Genomic DNA, 16,603 nt, shown 5'->3' with positions numbered 1-16,603 from the left:
GGAAAAAAAAAAAAAAGAGAGAGAGACACCTGGGTGACTCAATAGTTGAACATCTGCCTTTGGCTCAGGTCGTGACCCCAGGGTCCTGGGACAGAGTTCCACATGGTGCTCCCCGCAAGGAGCCTTCTTCTCCCTCTGCCTATGTCTCTGCCTCTCGCTCTGTGTCTCTCATGAATAAATAAATAAAATCTTAAAAAAGAAAGAAAGAAAAAAACTACTTTTATTATTTAATCCAAATGCACCTCACATTTAAAAATTTTTATCTAGTAGTCAGGTTTCATAGCTAACAAGTTTTCAAGCAAAAACAAAAATGCCTATCAGAACTCAAAATTCACACAAGATAATCAGCTGTGCCACAGAAAACAAAAACAAAACACCCACAAAGATTTAAAATCTCAACATTCTGGCTAATCTATATGGCCTTCTCTTGAATAAATGAGCAAGTAGTCAAGAGTTCTCTACATGGTAGGAAATATTTTGTGAATCAGAATGGCTGTATAATATAGTGGCTATACACACTCTAAATCCAGAATTCCTGGATTGAATCCTAGCTCTATCATGTAATAGTTCTGTAACCACTGGCAAATTAATCAATCTCTTAGTGTCTCTGTTTTCTTATCTGTAAAATGCGGATCATAACACCTACACTTCAAAGAGCTGTGAAGACTAAAATTAATTAGTATGTATTAAATACTTTGAAAGGTGCCTGGCACATAGGAACCACTGGATAAAAGTTAGCTATAAAATTATCACCATCTTCAGGGTCTAAGGATCCCTGAGGCCCAAACTGAGAAACCACTGTCATAAATTAAAAAAATGGTAACCACACTTCGTAAACTTTCTGCAACAATTTAATCCTGTAAAAAGATAATTTTTTTTTTTTTTTGCTAGACTATTTCTATATAACAATTTCTTTTGTGGGATGGGCAGGCCAGGTGGCTCAGCGGTTTAGCACCACCTTTGGCCCAGGGCCTGATCCTGGAGACCGGGGATCAGGCCCTGGCCCACGTCAGGCTCCCGGCATGGAGCCTGCTTCTCCCTCTGCCTGTGTCTCTGCCTCTCTCTCTCTCATGAATAAATAAATAAAATCTTAAAAAAAAAAAAAAACAGACTGTACTGAGAGTTCCTTCAAGTGAGGGGGAGGGGGAGGGGAGTAGAAGAAAAAAAGATTGGTCATTAAGGTGATAACTACTAAAATAGGATACTCAACAGAAGGTCAAGGTTGGGGTGTAAATACTTAAAGTTTGTATCAAAAATAACTGAAGGGACTTAACAGATTTTTAGCTCTACAAATTATACTACTCTCCTATATCCCCATTTTCTTCAAAAACTCACTTAAATTCTCATAACACCTTCTAAAACAAACCAACTCATTCAAGGGTTAGAAGACATGGAAATTTAACGAACACAGTAATTTCGATTTTGTCCTACTAGTTCTTCAGAGGACTTGCTAATTCATTACAGAGCCTGGTCCAATCCATCTGCCCCTAACTGGGAATTTCCAGCACTATACCCAAACCAAAGTTCTGCTGTAATTATTCTGGATACTCAGGATTTTAAGACAATCTTTATCTGTATTATCACTGTCATTATAATAAATACTCTGAATGTTTTTTATATGTTAGGACCTATTTTCATTTTTTTTAAGACTGTATTTATTCATGAGAGACACAGATTGAGAGTTAGAGACGTAGGCAGAGGGAGAAGCAGGCTCCCCATGGAGCAGGGAGCCTGAAGTGGGATTCCATCCCAGGAACCAGAGATCATGACCTAAGCCAAAGGCAGACGCTCAACCACAGAGCCACCCAGGCACCCCTCACCCAGGTATTAAATGAAGGAACTAAGGTCTAAATATAGGTCTAATTCTTATGTCTGCATTTTTCTACATTGATTCCTTTTTTTTAATTTAATTTTATTTAATTTTTTTTAAATTTTTTTTAAAATTTTTATTTATTTATGATAGTCACACATACAGAGAGAGAAGCAGAGACAGGCAGAGGGAGAAGCAGGCTTCATGCACCGGAAGCCCGACGTGGGATTCGATCCCGGGTCTCCAGGATCGCGCCCTGGGCCAAAGGCAGGCGCCTAAACCACTGCGCCACCCAGGGATCCCTCTACATTGATTCCTATTTCACATTTTAAAATGAGAAATAAATGAAGTAAATTAAACGAAAATCTGGTCAACTGCATATCAAGTCCAAAAACAGCCATATCTAGAAAATAAACAAAAACAAAACAAAAAGAGCCATATCTTGAACCTGACAACCATAATTAACATTTCTTTCACTGAATTACAAACATCTCTTTCTGATAAACAGAAATTAAAACAATGCAAGTTCTTGATTAATACACAAAATTATGCTGACAAGTATTTATTGACTGCTTACATTGTGTCAAACACTGTTCTAGTTGCTTGAGGCTATAGCAGCAAAGAAGACCTAGCTCTGTAATCTGGTGGGAAAAGATAAACAAAAAACCATATAAACAAATAAACAAGGTAATTGCATATACTGAAAATAATGTGAAGTGACGGAAACCAAGTGCAGGGACCACCTGGAATAAGGTTAAATAAGAGAAGAGCCTTTCTGAAGGTAATACATGAGCTTGCCTCTAAACGATGCAAAAACAGAACTGGAAGAAGTCTGAGAGGTAGTAGGCAGGGCAGGTGGTGTGGGAACTTGTAAACCACAGTAAAAGTTTAGATCTTGGGACACCTAGGTGGCTCAGCGGTTGAGTGCCTCCCTTCAGCCCAGGGCAAGATCCTGGAGTCCTGGGATCGAGTCCCACATCGGGCTCCCTGCATGGAGCCTGCTTCTCCCTCTGCCTGTGTCTCTGCCTCTCTCTCTCTATGTCTCTATGAATAAATAAATAAATAAAATATTTTAAAAAATAAAAAATAAACACAATTCCTAAGTAATGGATGCCAGAACAAAAAGGAGAGGCAAAAGTGACATCAGGAAAACGACACAAAGTCTGGGACCGTCAGAGAGACCTCCTTCACAAACTTGCCTAAAGCTGACTTAGAAACCAAACTCAAACTAAAATAATCCCAACTGTAAAGAAATATGAAACTAAATGAGGCTTAATGCATAAACTATTTTCACTGTGCCCTTCATCACTCTCCTGAAACTTTATCTGAAAAGGCTTTATTTACCCTGAGATAGATGTTCATTAAATGTAAAGACAAAATGACTACAAATAACTCTTAACAGTTTAGGAAGTTCTATTCCACTAAGGAAAAAAAAGAATCAAGTTTTTAGAAAGCCTAATGCATTTACCTATACAAATTATATATAATGCACTTCAAAATGAAGTATTATCTAACTACAGCAATCACTTTTTCACTCAAGATATCAATACAAGGGAAATAAGCTCAGGCAAGATATCAACAATAGTAGAGGCAGAAAACTTCTGGCTCCAGTCTATCTCTTACTGCTAACTAGAAAAAAACTCTAATTGTCATATGAAATCCCACAAGATAGGTACAGGGACCAACTCAGTCTTGCAAATGATGTAACCATACAGTTAAAGCACCAGAACTCAAAGGTAGGAAACATTAAATGTTTGTATAATTTAGTACTAATGTTTTAAAAAAAGAGAGAGAGAGAGAGAGAGCATGTTCTCAGACTCACAGGAGCATTTGCTACCACTGGTGTACCAAGCACATTAAAGAACAATCTTTTCTTTTTTTAAAATCTTGAAACCATTATTACAAAGTTAAATGTGGTCACTGTCATCTGATATGGTGGAGTCAAATCCTAACTTCACCCTTTTTCTGTGTAACCTTAAACAATTTACCTAACATTTCTGGGCCTTAGTTTCCTCACCTGTAAATCAATGATTTAAAAAATCTACCTCTGGGGGCGCCTGGGTGGCTCAGTCGTTGAACATCTACCTTGGGCTCAGGTCCTGATCCCAGTGTCCTGGGATTGAGTCCCGCATCAGGCTCCCCTCCCCATAGGGAGCCTGCTTCTCCCTCTGCCTATGTCTCTCATGAATAAAGAAATAAAATCTTAAAAAATAATTTAAAAAAATAAAAATTAAAAAATTAAAAATCTACCTCTGGTGCCTGGGTTGCTCAGATGGTTAAGTGGCTGCCTTCAGCTCAGGTCAGGATCCCAGTATCCTGGAATGGAGCCCCATGGGGGGGAGGGGAGGAGAGTCTGCTTGAGATTCTCTCTCTTGCCCCCCCATACCTCTTCCACTAGTGCTCTCACTCAAATCAATAAAATCTTTAGGGATCCCTGGGTGGCGCAGCGGTTTAGCGCCTGCCTTCAGCCCAGGGCGTGATCCTGGAGTCCTGGGATCGAATCCCACATCGGGCTACCTGCATGGAGCCTGTTTCCCCCTCTGCGTGTGTCTCTGCCCCCCTCTCTCAGTCTCTGTCTCTCATGAATAAACAAATAAAATCTTTAAAAAATAATAATAAAATAAAATCTTTAAAGAAAGATAAAAAATTTAAAAATCTACCTCTTAAAGTTATTTTAAAATATAATGAAATAGATATATTGTAAATGGCAATACACATAGCAGATACTTAATATGTGAGCCTTTAATGACTGTTACCGTATTTTATATTGTATGTTCTTTTTATTTAAAAAAAAAAAAGATTTTATTTACTTATTCATGAGAGAGACAGAGAGAGAGAGGCAGAGACACTGGCAGGAGAAGTAGGCTCCTCACAGGTAGCCCTATGTGGGACTAGATCCCGGGACTCCAGGATCACGCTCGCCCTGGGCTGATGGGAGGGGCTCAACCGCTGAGCCACCCAGGCTGCCTATATTGTATGTTCTAATTTTACTTCTTGGAAAGTAAATATAGGTAATCTTGTCTTGGTCCTACAATCTTTTCAGCATATATTCAAAGTGGCACAAAACATCTCCACCAATAACTTTATATACACAAATAGTTTGAAGATTGGGGCCTATGATTTTGTAAGTTTTATCCATCTGTTCCCCAAGATGTAAACACAAATCAAAACATTACAAAGACAATGGTAGAAGTGGAATAAGAAGAGTAACTGGATGATGGGTCTCACTGGTAACATGCCATAGGCAAGAAGCAACAAAAGACCTTAAAGTCAAATAGATATACATGGATTTAGGGTTAACTCCTCTTCTCAGGAGGAAACAACAAGGACTTTTCCAACACTTACTGCTAAGAGATTTGAAATGTTTTGGAAACAATCCCTGCTTCCTGACAGTTTACTATACCTCCTTTCTGTAGTAAAGAAGCAAAGTGGAAAAAAATCTCCGATGGATACAAAAAGGCAGTAACGGGGGGGGGGGGGGGGAGTATTATACAGTCAAAAAGCCCATTTCCTGATTTCCTGTTTTACCTCTGAAGGCAAACCCATTTCTTTAAAAAGGTATTTCAAGTGACTGAAAAGTAGCTGGACATGTTTTCATTTTAAGGTACTAATGATGATACCGACTACAGTTATTTCTGGCCAGTATCAAGAAGCCCGTATTTATTTGATTGCAGCAAACTCAGGTACAAGGAAACCTCCCAGGTGGTCGGCTCAGTTCTAAGTAGAGCTCCTGTTACTTCGTAACATTCATCCAAGTAAGGCCCTTCCTATAATACCACGAGTTTTAGGTCAGTGTAAAACAGAGCGGTCCAAAATACTCCAGCCAAGTGAGTGGCTCTGCTATTGCTTGAACCACAGCTTGTCCATCATCAAGAAAACCAGAAATTAGCACGTCAAGGCCTCTGTGAAATAAACGGACGCGATAATTTCCGCGAAGGTTCAATAAAGATAACAGCACCTTAAAAGGCTCTGAAATGAAATAATACCTAAATTTCTAAAGATCTGGGCCCAACGGCCCAAGGTCACACACACCAAGTCAGTTAAGTAGCTGATAAAAAAAATTCAAGAAACGATGAGCCTCCTGCAGCTCAGGACAACCCTACCTAGGAATGGAGTCTGGGTTTGGGAACACTCGCGTCAAAGCTTTAATGTGAACAAGGCCAACCGAATGCAGTGGCTCCGAGGGAAAACCCCAGGCGTTTCGGGAAGGATTTCCTCCCATTTCCCCAGTCTCCCCTTCCCTGGTCACCCCCGACACTCACATCTCCGGAGCCACTTCATCCAATGGTAGACGATAGTAGTGTGGTGTTTCTTGTTCTCTATACACCAGGACGACAAGCCTTGAATAGATTCCATGGTGTTAGTTACCGACTGGAATTTTCGATCCAACGAGGACTCCAGAGCCCCTGCCGAAGAGGCCGACGAGGAGGAGGCCTTACTGCTGCCTCCGCCGCCGCCGGCCGCCATCTTCCCGGTTTGCACAAGCGCTGCTGCTCCTCTGGCGGCGGCGGCGGCGGCGGCGGCGGCGGCGGCGGCGGCGGCGGCGGCGGCGGCGGCGGCGGGAGCGGCGGCGGCGGGAGCGGGAGCCGGAGCGGGCAAAACAATCACTGCGAGTGCGTGAAAGCCGCAGGTGGGGAGGGAGGTCAGGGGGTGGGGAGGGTACACGCGCTAGGCTCTTCTGGAGGTAGGTCGGGAGGACCAGCTGCTGGGCACGCTGGTGACTCCTACACGCTGTAAGGAGGGGCTGCGGACATCGAAGGTTTATCAGAATTGTTCAAGGGGTTGTGTTTAAACCAGTCAATAGTCACGGAAGAATTGCGCAGAAAACAGATCCTGCAAAGCCTTTCAAAACGCCTGGCCCCGAAACTAATGGTTTTACACTGTTCAGCTCTCAAAGCTAAGGCTCGTCCCCACTCCTATCGCCACACTCCTATAAGGGTAGGCGTTAATACCTTAAATTTAATACTATCCGATTGCCCCTTCAGTTGCAGAAATCTTTCTCCTTTAGGTCCTCTAGCACAGAAAAGGCCCAAGGCTACCTAGTCAGGATTTTTTTTTTGCAACGCAATAGCAGCTAAGGGACAGCAACAGTATCGCGCACGCGCTGCTTCGCCCCGCCTCCCCGCTTCCTTCTCAACCTAGAAAGCAGAGGAGGCGTGATGGCGGGGCGGCCTGGCCAATCAAAGGACAAGAACGAGAAGCGCGCGCAGATGGCTGCAAGTCCCAAGGACCAAGGAGGCGCTACGATTATTTGTGCGCCTGCGCAGCAGACCGGCGTGTAGCGGGCTAGGAGGAAAAACCGGAGGAAGGGTGAGGGAATTGGTCAAACTTAGGAGAGGTTGGGGGAGGGGCTTCACCGCTCTGTCCTGCCCTTTACTTCCTAGCGAGGTACCCCTCTTGGGGCTGTCCAGCTCCCACAACAGGCCTGGAAATTCCCACCGCTCAGAGGTTACTTTCTGGTAGCTGCCGCCGCCGCCGCTAACTCCTTGGGGCACCGACGCGCGACAAAGTGGCTGGCAGCCATCTTGCAGTGTCTCAAAAGGTGCGCATGCGCCAGCTCCAGTGAGCCGTTCACTACGCAGACTCCCAGACCAAACAATATTTTACACTCCCCTTGGACGATACCATTCATAGCCAGTAGGTTCTTTAGATGTGGTAAGAGGAAGTAAGTGAAGCGAGAAATTTCCTAGTAAAATTTTCGAGACGAGGAAAGAATAAAAAGCAAGATGTGATCTCACCTTCGCCGGTCACTATGGCATAATACATTATAGTTTACAAGAGTCCTGGCTATTCTGTTGATTAGCACAACCTGGATGAACAATTCCATAGTATCTGCCTATGTAAATCCTCTGGACAGATTTGGAGGCTCATGTGTTTCACTGAGCACATGCAATTATTTAAGTCTTTTACCTCTCCCCGATGAATTCATCGCTTCTTGAGGCAAGGAACATGTTTTGTGAAGCTCATCTCTAGTATTCATTCATTCATTCATTCATTCATTCATTCAGATAAAAGTTCTTGAATGTTTTGTGTCAAGTACAGTTCTAGACATTGGTAAGTATAACAGCAAAACAAAAATCTCCCTGTGGTGCTTAGTTGCAGGAGTCCATAAGCAAATATGTATCAGGAAGTAACAAGTTCTATGAAGAATTCTGAAGCAGTGTAAGGAAGAGAGGATATTGTGTGTGTGAGCCTATATGGGAAAGGAAATGGTTTGGTGATCCAGCAAGGCTTCTGGAAGGAAATGACAATATCTGAACGCTGAGAATAAGATAACCAACCAGGTATGGGGAAGGGAGAGAAGAAGGAACAGCAGCTGGCAGAAGGAACAGCCAAGGGCAAAGGACTTAAAACTATATCTTGACATATTTGAGGAAGAAAAAGGAGACTAGTGTGCCTGGGAAAGAGTAAGAAGGGGCACAAGTAGCAGAATATGAGGTCTGAGGTGAAGAGGGAGAGTTCGTGTAAGACCTTGCAGGCCACTGTAAGGATTTTGGCTTTTAAGTTGGAGATGGGGAGACCCTTTAAGCAGCGGAGTTTTAAGAAAAGTAACAACGCGGGGATCCCTGGGTGGCTCAGCGGTTGAGCGTCTGCCTGCAGCCCAGGGTATGGTCCTGGAGTCCCGGGATCGAGTCCCACATTGGGGTCCCTGCATGGAGTGCATGGAGCCTGCTTCTCCCTCTGCCTGTGTCTCTACCTGTCTCTGTGTCTTTCATGAATAAATAAATAAAATCTTTTTAAAGAGAGAGAGAGAAGTTACAAGGCCGTGTAATTTTTTAACTGGTTGCAATGTTGAAAATAGATTTAAGAGCCACCAGTCAAGGAGGCTATTGGAATAATCCAGACAAGGAAATGATGGATTGTATAAAAGTGGTAGCAAAAAGATAATGAGAAATGGTGTCAGATCCGGATATTTTGAAGGTAGAGTCGAAAGAATTGCTCATGGGGACGCCTAGGCGGCTCAGCGGTCAAAGTGTCTGCCTTTGGCTCAAGGCCTGATCCTGGGGTCTCAGGATGGGGTCCCAGGATCGAGTCCGCATTAGGCTCCCTGCATAGAGCCTGCTTCTCCCTCTGCCTGTCTCTGTCTCTCATTAATAAATAAATAAAAATCTTTTTAAAAATTGCTCATCGATTTAAGATTATGAGAAAAACAAATTGAGTCAAGTATGATACCAGGGTTTGTGACCTGAGCCATTAGAACAGGGATTTCTCAGCCTTTTTTCATTATTGTTATTCCTAAAGTTCTTTTTTATATGTTTTTTCCTAATCTTGCAGCTTACAGTGAATTTAAATGCCACAGATACATTGTTTATCTGTTTATGTGCTCTGTGTTTTAGTCCATGCAAAGATAAGAAGTACTAAAATCTTTATAGTGCCTTGGCTGGCTCAGTTGGAAGAGCGTGCAACTCTTTATCTTACATTTGAGCCCCATGTTGTGTAGAGATTACTTAAATGAAATACTTTTATACTAATATTAATATCTAATACTAATACTAACATCTTTCAGTTAAAAATTAAAAATTTTTTAAAAAATATAAAAAAATAAAAAATTTTATGGGATGCCTGGTGGCTCAGCAGTTGAGCACCCGCGTTCGGCGCAGGGCGTGATACTGGAGTCCCAGGATCGAGTCCCACATGGGGCTCCCTGCATGGAGCCTGCTTCTCCCTCTGCCTATGTTTCTGCCTGTCTCTCATGAATAAATAAAATCTTTTAAAAAATCAAAAAGTTGGGATCCCTGGGTGGCGCAGCGGTTTGGCACCTGCCTTTGGCCCAGGGCGCGATCCTGGAGACCCGGGATTGAATCCCACGTCGGGCTCCCGGTGCATGGAGCCTGCTTCTCCCTCTGCCTGTGTCTCTGTCTCTCTCTCTGTGACTATCATAAATAAATAAAAATTTAAAAAAAATCAAAAAGTTTAAAGATACTAATTTTTAAAATCTTTATAACTGCATTTGCTGAGTAAACTTTGTTTTTTAAAATATTTTATTTGTTTGTTTACGAGAGACACAGAGAGAGCGGAGCAGACACAGACAGAGGGAGAAGCAAGCTCCATACAGGGAGCCCAGTGTGGGACTCGATCCCCAGAATTGGGATCACGCCCTGAGCCAAAGGCAGACGCTCAACTTCTGAGCCACCCAGGTGTCCCTGCTGGGTAAACTTTAACGTAATTTACTTACTTACATAAATTGCAATTTATGTAATTACATTGTAATATGCAAATTAGTGGTTTACACAAATACATAATAGCAGTGTAATCATTTACAAATCATTCATAATTGTTTATATTCCCAGCAAAACAATTAAAAAATAAATTTCTTCAAAATTTTTAATGAACTTTATTTTTTTAAGATTATATTTATTTACAAGAGACACACAGAGAGAGAGAAAGAGGCAGAGACACAGGCAGAGGGAGAAGCAGGCTCCATGCAGGGAGCCCGACGTGGGACTCGATTCCGGGTCCCCAGGATCAGGCCCTGGGCTGAAGGCAGCGCTAAACCACTGAGCCACCCGGGCTGCCCCTGAACTTTAAACTTTTATTTGACATGAGAAAATTACTGTCTGCTTAATCATTCAAATATTGACGTTCTTTCCTTTTCAGCATTCGACAGTTAATGATAAACTGAAAAACAAAAATATAATTAATTAAATACAAACTATTTTTCTTTCAAAGATTTTATTTATTTGATAGAATGAGAGACAGCACAAACAGGAGGAGCAGCAGGCAGAGGGAGAAATAGGTTTCCTAAAGAGCAGGGAGCCTAATGCAGGGCTGGATCCCACAACCCTGAAATCATGACCCGGGCCAAAGGCAGATATTAACCAGCTGAGCCACCCAGACGCCCCAAATATAAACTATTTTTATTTGCTCCTCAAAGGCCAAGTCATATGCAAAAACACTCAGAATCAAACATGATTTTCACAAGGCATTACATGACAGCCAAAAAATCAGATATAGACCACTTGTTGTGTTTATCTACTTTTAAGAATTATTCATTCTTGAGAAAGAGAGGCAGAGACATAGGCAGAGGGAGAAGCAGGTTCCCTGTGGGGAGCCTGATGTGGGACTCCATCCCAGGACCCTGGGATCATGACCTGAGCCAAAGGCAGACTCAACCACTGAGCTACCCAGGCGCCCCCACTTCCTGTGTTTAGAATTTCAAAATGAAGGGAGAGAAAGTTCTCCAGTCACAGCCTCAAAGTTTTGTAGTGCTGACTTTGCATACATTTTGTATATCTTCTATGAATTCAATGTTCTTGTTGCTTGTGTCATACCAAAAAAAAAAAAAAAGAATTTTTTAAAAAAGATTTTATTTATGTACTCATGAGAGACATGGAGAGGCAGAGACATGGGCAGAGGGAGAAGCAGGCTCCATGCAGGGAACCTGATGTGGGACTTGATCCCAGAACTCTAGGATCATACCCTGAGCCACCCCCGGCATCCCAAAAAATAGAGAATTAAGTAAGGAGTAAGACTGTGTTGAGTAGGGGCACCTGGGTGGCTCAATCGGTTAAGCATCCAACTCTTGGTTTCGGCTAGGTTGTGATCTCAGGGTCATTTTGGTCATTGGATTGAGCTCCAACACAGGCCCAGGCTCTGCACAGAATCTCCTTGTCTCTTTGCTTCCCCCTCAGCCCCTCCTTCTCCATGCACCAGCTCTTTCTAAAGAAAATAAAATCTTTGCAGAAAAAAAAAAATTGTGTTGGGTATATTTGAGTTTTGGAGGGTTACAAACCACTGTAAAAAACAAAACAAAACAAAACAAAACAAAAACAAACCATAATATCTAAGATTTCTTCATCACCAAAGAGCAAATTTTTCCCTGTTGTGGAATGATATTGCCCTCATTGAAAATGCATAAAATAGAAAAATGGAGTTTCCATTTTCTCAGATGGAAGAGAAGATGGAGGAGTTGTGTGAGAAATAAGCAGGACTTCAGCTACAGACAGCTTGAGTTTGAGATATTAGATACATAAATGTATCTCTTTCATGAGAAAGATCTAGGCAGGAAACATCAGTTTAAGAATTGTTAGTATTGGGGGGCTCCTGGTTGGCTGTTGGTTAAGCATCTGATTCTTGATTTCTTTTTTTTTTTTTTTAAGATTACATTTATTTATTCATGAGAGACAGAGAGAGGTAGGAACACAGGCAGGAGAAGCAGGCTCCATGCAGGGAGCCCAATGTGGGACTTGATCGCAGGACTCCAGGATCACACCCTGAGCTGAAGGCAGATGCTAAACCACTGAGCCACTGGCATCCCTGATTCTTGATTTCAGCTCAGGTCATGATCTTGGTGTCCTGCAATTGAGCCCTGAGTCAGGCTCCATGCATAGCAGAGTCTGCTTGAGATTCTCTTCCTCTCCCTCTGCCCCTCTCTCCCCTCACTTTCACTTTTTCTCTCAGAAATAAATCTTAAAAAAAAAAAGTCAGTATTGGAGCTTTTGGGTTGGTGAACTCATGGAGATTTGGAGAGAAGTACCCAGAGAGGGCATGAAAGCTGTGTGGCCTTCCCCATACCTGGCCCTGTGCATTTCTTCACCTGGCAATTCCTGAGTTGTATCTTTCTATGATAAACTGGTGACCTGGCATGTCATGTTACCCAGAGAACTTTCCAAACAAGTACCAAAAACCTATCTTATGTCTGAAGAATAGAGGAGACTTGGTATATAACAGAGTCCAGGCTGGGTTGATTGCATGATTCATGAGCCAGAACCACATGTTCTTCTATTTAGATGACCTCTTCCAAAAGATCAACAAATATGAAGTAGATCAATTGAATCTTTTTCAAATTTAATGTATGTGTGTATAAGGTAGTAGTCAATGAATGTACAAATGTTCATCCATACCTGTGCAAATGTAAAAAATGTACAAATTGTTCATCCATACCTGTGCACAAGCTATAGTCTTCACAGCCACAGAACTCAGTTAAATGCAAATCCAAGTAGGTTACTGTAAGATGTTTAAGATAAAGTTCCTTCCATGCAGTTTTTCTCTTAATATAAGTGCCTGTTTGACCTTGTTTGTTACTTTTGTTAAATAAAGTCTGTATGTTACATTTTAAAAAATTGTCAGTATTTAGGGGTGCTTGGCTGGAAGAGCATGCAACTTTTAAAAAATTTTTATTTATTCATGAAAGACACAGAGAGAGGCAGAGACAGAGGCAGAGGGAGTAGCAAGCTCCCTAAGGTCCCCCTAAGGAACCCCTAAGGGACCGATGCAGGACTCGATCCCAGGACCCCAGGATCACACCCTGAGCCAAAGGCAAATGCTCAACCGCTGAGCCCCCCAGCTGTCCCTCCAGTGTATTATTTACAGGCTTCACTTTCCATTTTTCTGATAGCATAATGGTTAAGAGCAAGACCTCTAGAACCAGATTGCTGAAATTCAGCCTCTGCCACTTACCAGCAGCAATTTTAGGTAAATTTCTTAACCTCTGTGGTGCTGTAATTATTAAATAAGTTAGCATAGCACCTGAGTCAGAAAAGGTTTGATGATGATATCATTATTACACTTAAGCTTCCTTTAAAAAAAAGAAAAAAGATATTTATTTATTCATGAGGCACAGGGAGAAGCAGAGATGGGGAGCCCAGTGAGGGACTCGACCCCAGGACCCTGGGATCATGACCCAAGCCAAAGGCAGATGCTCAACCACTGAGCCACCCAGGTGCCCCTACACTTAAACTTTTCTTAAAAGTCATTTCCTTTTGCTTTTGTTAAATGTATAATCCTTAATCAGATTGTACTAAATTGATGGCTCCTTTCTCTGCCCATTGCTAGTTTTCTTACCCTGGTTTGCCAGAGTTCCATTCTTTAGCCCTTTTGTCATCTTTCTCCTTACCTTCTCCTAAAGATTAAATTTTATCACCTGCATTCAAATATATTCAAGTTGGATATTCTGGTTATCTTTGATTCCACCTCTTCCATCTAGTTATCAAATCCTATAGACTTTTACCAAGAAATCTCTTTTATCAATTCCCTTTCCACTTCCTTTGCCCTCTACTTACTTTTATGGTTATTACCATTCTAATAAACTATGTTTCAACAGCATCACAATCAGCTTCCCAGTCTATCTCTTTAACTTCTACATTATTACTAGATGAACATTAGTCCCTTCCCCTCAAAAACAAAAGTGTTCGTTACCTATCAGATTAAATAAAAGCGCTGGCTCTTAAGATCCTCCATAGTAGGATCCAATCTAACTTCCCAGTATTATCTCAAATGCCTTCCCTCCATGGTCCCCTGGGCTCCAAACTGTTATTTTCTTTAAACATATCTGGTAATTTTCTAGTTATAATTCTGCTCTTTCTGCCTAAAATGTCCTTTTCTGTTATCAAAATTCTACCCATCTTTCAAGAGCTATCTTAAATTGCTTTAAAAAAAAAAGATTTTATTTATTTAGTTAGTTAGTTAGTGACACAGAGAGAGAGGCAGAGACACAGGCAGAGGGAGAAGCAGGCTACATGCAGGGAGCCCAATGCTAGACTCGATCCTGAGTCTCTACGATCATACCCCGGCCTGAAGGCAGCACTAAACTGCTGAGCCACCCGGGCTGCCCAAATTGCTTCTTTCATGCAGACTTCCCTGATCATTCCAACCAGGAATGGAATTTCTCTGTACAATAACATTTTCTACCCTGAGTGCAATTATTTGTATTTTCTTACCTCCCAGAATACTGCATTGAATAACATGGAAGAGCACCTTGATAACTGTAAAATGCTCAACAGCATTATTACTGAATTGTCTTATCCAAAAATAATTATTCGGAATATTGGAATATTATTGAAAGAACATAGCTCTCCCTACCACCTTATTTCACAAACAAAGCAGCTTATGTAGGGGCTAAGAGTTTGAGCTCTAGTCAAACAAACCTGGGTTCAAACTCAGCTCCATTACTTACTGGCCCTAACCTTGCGCAAATTACTTTCTCTAAGCCTCAGATTCATCTTTAAAATCTCTTTTCTCTTAAATTTGTTCTGATAAAGGAGGCAATGCTTATGGAACACAATGCTCAATACAGCATGGGGTCAAGAAAATCTAAAGACAATAAAAAACATTGTGAGGCACAGGGAGATTGAAGATTTGCTCAAGGCATGGTGAAGTCTTACTATACTACTATACTTTATATCAAACAATTGTGTATTATAGCATAAATATTCCTTTTAGGCCTTGTGCAATACATTTTTGAAGTTGTATATAAATTATTTACACACATTGTGGTAAACCCTTTAATAAAACCAAAAGCACTTATTTCTTTGACAATGAATTTTTCCCCTGGATTCGCTTAAGTTAAGAAATATCAAAAACAAGTTCAATTCTCTGGCTTCCATCTCATATATACCGACATGATTCCTATCAAGTACCCAGTTCACTGCTGAGGCTTGGTGAGCATTTTGGATTTCATCCTGCTCCAGGAATAACTTCACCTGTCTGGGTTATAGTTTACTATCTCTAAAAAAAGGTCATACTACTTTATCTTTAAGGCCTTTAGCAGTCTTTGTCTGCTTTCCACCTTTTCTCCTAAAGCTCTCTCATACTGCTGTAAGATTGGAACTCTAGGGATGCCTAGGTGGCTCAGTGGTTGAGCACCTGCCTTTGGCTCAGGATGTGATCCTGGGGTCCTGAGATCGAGTCTCACATTGGGACACTGGGCTCCCTACGAGGAGCCTGCTTCTCTCTCTATGTCTCTGCCTCAAACTCTCTCTTTGTGTCTTTCATGAATAAATAAATAAATCTTTTAAAAAAATTGGAACTCTAACAAGGACGTGAAACACTTTTTAAAAAAAATATTTTATTTATTCATAGGACACAGAAAGAGAGAGGCAGAGACATAGGCTGAGGGAGAAGCAGGCTCCATGCAGGGAGCCTGATGTGGGATTTGATCCCGGAATTCCAGGATCCCGCCCTGAGCTGAAGGCAGACGCTCAACCAATCAATGAGCCACCCAGTCGTCCCAACACTTAACTTTTTTAAAAGGGTTAATTTTATAACACAGAATGTTTTAACTTCTGATCAAATATCCATTTTGCAACACCACTTTGTGGTAAGCTCAAACTACAGGAATTTATGGGAGGACTAATGGCTCCTGTGTTCAATGCATTTCCAGCCATGTCCTCAACAGGCAACATGAAATGGAAGTGTAGATGTGGCAAGAATTTTGGATTCCAATGGATACTTATGCTGACCTAAATACTCCTAAAATCAAACCAGAAGCATTAAATTCTTAAACAGAATCAAACTTAGATTCTTCAGAAAAGAAAAAAGAAACTACACATTGCTTTTTAGAAAAAGGTTTTCTTTCGTTTTTTTAATTAGTAAAGAGAGGAAACAGACTAAATTCCTGAATTCTATTCCATTTTACAAGCTGACCCATAATGTCCTCCTTGGACTCTCCCTGTGCCCACTTCACCCACAACACACCTCATATATAAACCTGCTTGAGGAAATGACTTCCTGTTAAGATTACTTAGCCAAGATCAGAGGTAATCTACCTTGTGACTTTACTGAAGGTTAACAGATGGACACTCATTTGTTCCACCCTCTTTTACCCACTTAACACCTTCTGCTTCACTCCGCTCCAGGAAAACAGTATTTATCACTCTTGTTCCAAGATGAGGTCAGAAGTTTCCATTAGACATCAAAAATACATATTCATCCATTCATCCACCCACCCATTCATCCATTTATATATACACAGATATCAGTGATAAAATTTTCTTTTTCCACAGCAATTTCTAGAAGTTGGGAGAAAAGATCATCCGAAGACCGAAACTCCAATACCTATAAGTGTGTGAAAAA

The 16,603-nt window shown here is 41.4% G+C and overlaps 1 protein-coding gene across 6 annotated transcripts in view; it reads right to left on the bottom strand.

The window, feature by feature from the left end:
- The window catches only part of RPRD2 (regulation of nuclear pre-mRNA domain containing 2), a 90,694-nt gene extending 83,309 nt beyond the window's left edge, over positions 1-7,385 (bottom strand). For 3 of the 6 annotated variants that reach the window (XM_055312526.1, XM_055312528.1, XM_055312527.1), the window contains exon 1: positions 6,073-7,385. In XM_055312526.1, the coding sequence (XP_055168501.1) occupies positions 6,073-6,277 (205 nt within the window). In that variant the 5' untranslated portion in view covers positions 6,278-7,385. The remainder of the gene's footprint in view (positions 1-6,072) is intronic. The other 3 variants (XM_055312524.1, XM_055312525.1, XM_055312529.1) reach the window with 2 other exon arrangements.
- Between the last annotated feature and the right edge of the window lie 9,218 nt (positions 7,386-16,603).

This window comes from Nyctereutes procyonoides, unplaced genomic scaffold (assembly GCF_905146905.1).
Source record: "Nyctereutes procyonoides isolate TBG_1078 unplaced genomic scaffold, NYPRO_anot_genome, whole genome shotgun sequence".
NCBI lineage: Eukaryota > Metazoa > Chordata > Mammalia > Carnivora > Canidae > Nyctereutes > Nyctereutes procyonoides.
Note: the sequence above shows the minus strand (reverse complement) of the source record. Positions and strands in the feature narration are given on the sequence as shown.